Source organism: Centruroides sculpturatus, unplaced genomic scaffold, assembly GCF_000671375.1.
Source record: "Centruroides sculpturatus isolate CEXI.00-Female unplaced genomic scaffold, Cexi_2.0 scaffold328, whole genome shotgun sequence".
In the NCBI taxonomy this organism is placed as follows: Eukaryota; Metazoa; Arthropoda; class Arachnida; order Scorpiones; family Buthidae; genus Centruroides; species Centruroides sculpturatus.
In genome coordinates, this window is record NW_019384678.1 from 183,255 (window position 1) to 190,943 (window position 7,689).

Genomic DNA, 7,689 nt, shown 5'->3' on the forward strand with positions numbered 1-7,689 from the left:
TGCTGTAATAACTTGAATTCCCCAAAACATATAAATATTGATTGATGGTGCCGTGCATAGTAATGGAATAAAATTAGAACACAAATTTATAACTTGGATTGTTTAAATAAAGTTATCCATAGCTGTGATATTTCCAATGGCAACGCATTACACGGCAAAGCAGCGGATATATAGAGAGGTTTCAAGGTCGCATGTCACGTGATGAAACACACGTTTGCTCCGCCCCTTCGCCATTTTTGTGGTAGCTTTCGCATGCTTAGCTTGCACTTGGTCTGTTGTTCGACGCATTTGTTTAATTTAAACGTACAAAAATACTGCAGTTTTATCATCATGGATAAAGCTAAAAAAGATTCTTTTCTTGCGGGCTATTCTAGTAGTCTAACAGGACGAGATGCAGCTATATACGAAGAGAAAATTTCGTTATGTCAAGGCGATCCATACGAAGCCAGTTTATCAGACTTCGTTGTAGATCAAGAGTTGTGGCCGAAAGTAGAATTTGGTGACATCATAAACTATTTGGTTTTGACAACAAATTTCTACACCCTGTCACAAATGAAAGCATACAAATCTTTAGAGGCCCATAACTATTTAACAAGTGGCTGGGTTTCTCCTGATATAAAGGTGAAAGTAATGAATAACAGCGAAGTAATATTGCTTGGAAAGGTATGTTTTCTTTTGTTTGTTTAAACTCGTGTTTTTACGTATTTCTTAACTAAGAATTTTTGTCTGAAAGTAAAAAAGTCTTATTAATTAAAAACAGCTGTGGCAATTTTTTTAAATTCAAATTGTTCAGTACCTGTATTTTCTAGTTGAAATTACCATATAATAAGCCTACTTGCTTTTAGTTTTAACATGTAATGTTTATAAGTTTGCACTAGCTAAAGCCTGAAATTACATTAGTAGTACATTTATAAATGCACTATACCTAACTAAATTAATATAAGCAAATCAATAAACTCTTCTATGTTTTAAAATATAACTTAGTGTTTATTAATGTAAATATTATTAATGTTAAAATTAAATGTTAATATAAATGTTCTAATGCTAGCATATTAGTAAAACTTGACACAATTTTCTTAAATTCTTGACAATGTTTATTTTTTTAACATAATGTCTATTTTTTCAGGTTAGTCATTCTCAAAGCTTAAGAATTCCACCTTTAAAAGTGTGGATTCTTGGCAAATATTCTGGAGAAGTCATAACAGCTCACTGCAATTGTATGGCAGATTGCTCTTCAGCATGTTCACATGTTGGTGCTGTACTGTTTGCCTTAGAAGTGGGTGTTAGAATCCGAGAGTCAAAAACATCCACTGACAGAGTAAATGAGTGGTTGCCTCCACATTCAAGAGTTCTTGCTCCTCGTCCATTAAAGGAAATAGATTTCAGTTCATCAGTTGCAAAGTATAACCGCATGACTGATGTAAATGCTAACCAAAGTGCAATCAAAAAGAAAAACATGAAGGTAACACCTATGACTGACAGTGAGCTGGATTCATTTTTGTCAGATGTAACAAAATGTAATCCACAAGCTTGCATTTTGGCTGTTACACCTAGATTTTCTGATTGCTTTGTTGCAAGTGAGGATATACCTTTTCCTTTGATGTTTGGAAATCTTTTTAATCCATCTCTTGCTAACCTGGACTGGCCTGAGCTGGAAGAATACTGTTGCAAACTGTTTCAAGAGTTGCAACTTACAGAAGACCAGATAAAAAACATAAGTGACTTGACAACAAAGCAATACAAACAGAAAGTTTGGTATCAGTATCGAGCTGGACGCATAACTGCATCTAATATGAAAGCAGCATGCCACACAAATTTAATTAATCCAGCAAAGTCACTGATTAAAAAAATTTGCTACCCATTTGAACATAGATTCAAAAGTCCCTCGGTAAAATGGGGATGTGATCACGAAAACCATGCACGATCAAAATATGAAGAAAAACAAGCTAAACTTCATTGTAATTTCATTGTTAAAGAAACAGGGTTTCATGTGTTACCATCTCATCCATTCATTGGTGCCTCACCTGATGGTCTTGAAGACTACAACTGTTGTGGCCAAGGAGTGGTTGAAATGAAATATCCTTGGTGTCAGCGACAACAAAATATTGATGAAAATACACCCAATTATTTAGTTAAGGAGAATGGTATTTATACAATTAACAAACACAGCAATTACTACTACCAAATGCGAACACAAATATTTGTATGTAATGTTGAATATTGTGACTTTGTAGTTTGGACAGAAAAAAGTTTGCACATTGAGCGGATTTATAGAGACTTTACATTGTGGAATAGCATCATTGAAAAAGCAAGAAATTTTTTCAAATTATGTATATTACCAGAACTGACAGCACGTTGGTATTCAAAACAATAGACTGAAATTGTAAATAAAGATTTATTAAAACATTACACAGTGTAAACTTGATTTTATTCAAATGGCACAACACTATTACATAAATTTATTAAAGCACAACTAACATGTACAATCTTTTCTATTGATGTGACACTGTCATGTCCCTTTAGTGTCACATGCTCAATTGGCAATGTTGACTCTAGAATTTTAAAATTATTTTTAATGCGACCGATTACTCGCTCCACATGGATTCTCAAATGAGACATCTTTCTGCTTTCTGCTACTTCCAATGCAGAGAGTTGTTGTTTACCTCTGGTAAATGCAGGAACTGCTAGCTGTGCTCCAGTAATTCCAATACTATCTGTAATGTTAAAACCTCTGTCTGCTAGCACTAAATCTCCAGGCAGTAAATATTTAAGCAACCCAGAATGTTCGGTTAGGTGTTTGTCACTAACCCTTCCTCCCCAAGGTTCTGATATAAAAGACACAGATCCTTGAGGAGTAACACCTATTAAAAACTTTACTGTGTTATGGTGCTTATACTGGGACCATGTCAAATAGCGAGCATCTAATGACGAAGGCCGTTCAATAAAAAGCTCAAAACAGTCTATTATTACTGCAATCTTATTGCCAATAGTTTTTTTAAATTCTTTGGGCATAGTTTTTTGCAGCACATCTCTCTCAGGCCAAACAATCAATCTGCTTAACCTGATGTATAAAATGTGCAGCCACTTGTCAAAGATTCGGCATATTGTTGCTTTTGAAATATTAAATCTGTAAGCCAAATCTTCCAGACTTAAATTTAAGCGAAGTCTCATCAAACATACTATCATCTCTTGAAAAGGAGTTAATTTTCTGGAATTTGGATGATCAATCTGTTTACGACAAAGGTTCAGTATCAATGATAGCAATTTAAAATTGCTCAGTCCACTAAAAAAATGAACCTTGTTGTCATCACCTTCAAAAAACTCTTCATTAAGAACATATGTTTTTTTTAATAATAATACTTCAGTTTTCAAGTTTGCACACTCAAATTGCAAGCTTTCTATATCTTTAGCTTTAAATTCAGTCTGACAAGTGACAGTTTCAACTAAAGATGTAGTTTGTACCCATGCATTAGATTTTAAAGGCTCTGCTTCTTGCATTTCTGCAGTTGTTGAGATCTCTGCATCTTTAACAGTAGGAGGTTGGGTGCAAGCTTCAGCTGCCTTAGGAGTTTCAGCTTCTAAGGCCACTCGTTGTATCTTGCGATTACGTGCTCTTTCATAACGCTCCTGATTTGCAGTTAAGTTGTGGTCACTCTCATACCCCATGTATAATGTTGGCACCCAGTCTGGTGATGACTCATCATACAATGAGGAAGGTTTTCCTTTGGAATGAAAATAATTTTTAAATAATATATTATGACAATTTAATATTAAATTATTTTTATTATTATTAATATACTGTGTTTAATGTTAGTAATTTCACATAATATTAAAATAACTTATCATTATGGTATGTTATATATAAATAATAAGAATTTGTCAGGAACAAGTTGAACATTACATGTACTATGTAATAATTATTTGTTACTAATATAAAAATGCAATGTAAAAAGTAGCATCTTAAACAAATGTTAATGTTGCTCACCAAAATAAACTAACTTAACTATTTGTAAATGAAAAATGGAAATTATTGGTTTATATCTTAAAAAATACACATTTATTTATGTAAATTAGATTGGAAGGAAATTGGTTTAAAATACACTTCTAATTCTTCATCTGCTAAGTGATTATCTTTGTTTAACATTTTAATATTAACTCTACTGTATATTTATTACAAGCAGACACTATGATACTCATGTATAAGTTTATTTAATTTATTGATAAATGGTAAGTTGATTTATTGCTTACCTTTAATGAAATGTTTCTGACAAACTCTTGTATTGATATTCACTTTATCCGTATTGAAATTTTTCCGGTTAATTCTCGAGAGCCATGCAGATTGTCTTCGTCGTGAAAGCTCTTCAGTTTGGGATCCTTGATGAGAAATAATGCCGGGAATTTTAAAAAATGAGGTTCCTTTGTTCTTGAGTGAACTAGCATTACACCCAATTACACAACAAATAACCATAGTGATATTCGCGACGAAAAAAACAATACAAGAACTCCAGTTAAAGCGCACGTGGACACACACAAAACGTAAACAAGTCACAAAGAGTCACAAAGATGGCGCTGGACAATTGCGCATGCTCATGACGTCACTTGTGATGCCGACATGAAACCTCTCTATAAAGATTTTCCCTTATGAATATTTGCCTACGATCATTGCAATGCTTAAGTAATTTAACATGGTTCCAAAGTGGAAGATAATCTTATTCTAGCACCTTTTTCGCTAATTCTGTAGCTGGTCTATTATTTCTAATGTCTTCTTGATGTTCGAGGATGCGGAACCGTATCATTCTGGTGGTAGCTCCAATATAGATAATTTTCTCCCCTGATACTGTATGTTTTAATAGAATTTTGTAAACCCCCAATTTTTCATTCAACGTGAGAATGTCTCTATCGTTGCACAATGTTCTTCGTAGTTCTCACGTTGAATGAAAAATCGGGGGTTTACAAAATTCTATTAAAACATACAGTATCAGGGGAGAAAATTATCTATATTGGAGCTACCACCAGAATGATACGGGGTCCCGCATCCTCGAAAATCAAGAAGACATAAGAAATAATAGACCAGCTACAGAATTAGCGAAAAAGGTGCTAGAACAAGATTATCTTCCACTTTGGAACCATGTTAAATTACTTAAGCATTGCAATGATCGTAGGCAAATATTCATATGGGAAAATCTTTATATATCCGCTGCTTTGCCGTGTAATGAGCCGACATTGGAAATACCACAGCTATGGATAACTTTATTTAAACAATCCAAGTTATAATTTTGTGTTCTAATTTTATTCCATTACTATGCACGGCACCATCAATCAATATTTATATGTTTTGGGGAATTCAAGTTATTACAGCAGGTTTCTTTAAAAAAAATATTTATTTATTCAATTTTATTAATTTGTTCTATATTCCATTCACGCGCATTACGTAATTTGGAAAGTCCGTTAAAAGCTGTCAATTCGAAAACAAAGGTATTCGATTTCGCCTGAAGACGACGGTTGTAAACTGTTGAAAGTACTAGTGAGCACGTCTGAAATTTAACAAATTGCTGTCAATAACGCTGCAACATAGAAGTGTCATATTTTTAATGAAATCTCTGACCCTCACACAACCAATTGATGCAGACTGGGCAGACATGACCCTGCTTGACAGTTTTGTCATGTCAGTCAAGATGTGCTCTTCTCAACAGCATTCTGAAGGTATAGCTCCTGGGAAACCCTGGTGTGACAGTCTATGAAAGTACTCCATGTGATGGCATCCCCTTGTTGGGCCCCATAGTGGGTAGGGTCACTGGGAGCTGAATAGTAATTTTTTAATCGTGGATTCAAAAAATTCAAAACATCCTGGTGCACCAACAAAACAAATCAAAAAATTTCCAGTACGCCAGCGTACTTAGTAGTGCACACAACTGGAGAAAAACCCTTGTCTAAAGCTTCCCTTTCCTGATTCAAAAACTATTTGAATCGACCATTGGGCATTTGAAAAAAATACAAAAATTGAGGTCGGGACCTACTGGTAGAAACAGCTTCTCCTCAACAACAATCAGCAAAACTGTTAGCAACAAAGACCCTGGAAGACATGGAAGTCATTGTCACACCACATGGAAGTTTAAACTCATCTTGTGGTGTAATATCAACGATCGTTGATCTTTCAGATCAAGATGTCACTGCTTTCTGACGTATTTCCATTTGTTGAGATGGCAAGCTAATACCAACCAAACACCTAATTCTGACATTCAACAAGCTGACATTGCCATCTGCCATTACAGCAGGATACTTGCACTGTTCAGTTCGTCCGTACGTTCCAAATCTGCTGTGCTGCTTCAAATACCAGCTGTTTAGACATTCACAAGCATCCTGCCGAGGGAAGAGTGTATGCGCAGTGTGGAACTGAAGGTCACAAGAGTACTGAATGTAAAAGTACCCCATGCTGTTTGAACTGCAAAGATGCTCACCCTGCCTACTCTCGGAAATGCCCTACATGGCAGAGAGAGAAAGAGATCCAACGAGTAAAAACAGTCAGCAATTTATCTTACTCAGAGACTCATTGCATGGTCACTTCAAGTACATCACTGAAACAAGACATTTGCTGCTGTTTTGAAATCCACAAAGACACGTGGAGTTCAAACAGATATTTCTGTTTCTCCAAAAGAATCTCTCACTCGCCATGCAAAATGTTTACTGATCCCATCTACACAAACTGAAGAAATAGAGAATACAGAGATCAAAACCTCTGTAACTAAATCAGGGGTAATAACCAAAAATGTGGTTCTAAAAACGCTACTAAGAACCCACTTAACAAACAAAGAGTGAAACCAGCCCTCTCTAAAGTTCCAAAAAAAAGCATAAGCTCAATCTATGAGTGAGTTTTCTGATATCTGTGACAAAGAGTCTAATATGAAGGTTACAAAGCCAACGTCATCTCCAAAAAAAACCCCTGTCAGATTAAAGAGGGATACTTTCACTAAGAATGCTGCCTCAAACACATAATGGATTATAAAATAATTCAATGGAACTGTCGTGGTTTCCGCAACAACTTCTCTGACATTAAACACATGACATCATCTATCCCATCTCTCTGTGTGGCACTCCAGGAAACCCATCTAAAACCTGGAGAAAGAATTTCTTTAAAAGGACTTGAACTTTACTGCAAGGATGATAATAGCTACAACCATGCCACTGGCGGTGTGGCTATACTGGTTTCAAATCGTATCCCGTTCTTACTGGTATAAATAACAACTGATTTGCAAGCTATGGCAGCCAGAATTTCTATTGGAGTAACTGTCACAGTTTGTTCTATATACTTGCCACCAGATGTCAGAATCAACAAGGATGAATTAGATACCTTGGCTGAACAGCTGCCAATTCCATACCTTTTACTCTGTAATTTCAACGGTCACAATTTAATGTGAGGCAGTCCCAACATCAATCGTTGAGACAGAGCCATTGAGAGACTTATAGGCAATCATTAGCAACTCCAAACCTGTTTTCAGCATTTACATGGAAGTTGGATCTAATCCACTCTCCCCAATATTTCTAAAATACAGAGGCAGAGAAAGCTGTGAAACAGCCTGTCCACCACGCTGGAAACTGGAAACAGCTGATTGGTCTGCATTCTCCTCTATAACTAACATCTCTGAGGAAATACTGCTGATATCAATGGTGCAGACTCTTTGATATTGAAGC

General features: G+C 35.5%; 2 protein-coding genes across 2 annotated transcripts; one reads left to right on the forward strand and one right to left on the reverse strand.

The window, feature by feature from the left end:
* Positions 1-268: 268 nt before the first annotated feature.
* LOC111626907 lies at positions 269-2,398 on the forward strand. Its single transcript, XM_023370434.1, has 2 exons — positions 269-663; positions 1,127-2,398. The coding sequence occupies exons 1-2, from the start codon at positions 331-333 to the stop codon at positions 2,372-2,374; spliced, it is 1,581 nt and encodes a 526-aa protein (XP_023226202.1). The 5' UTR covers positions 269-330; the 3' UTR covers positions 2,375-2,398.
* On the reverse strand, positions 2,293-4,616 carry LOC111626898. The gene is made up of 2 exons (XM_023370418.1): positions 4,249-4,616; positions 2,293-3,722 (listed from the first exon to the last, which is right to left on the reverse strand). The coding sequence occupies exons 1-2, from the start codon at positions 4,466-4,468 to the stop codon at positions 2,428-2,430; spliced, it is 1,515 nt and encodes a 504-aa protein (XP_023226186.1). The 5' UTR covers positions 4,469-4,616; the 3' UTR covers positions 2,293-2,427.
* Positions 4,617-7,689: the final 3,073 nt, after the last annotated feature.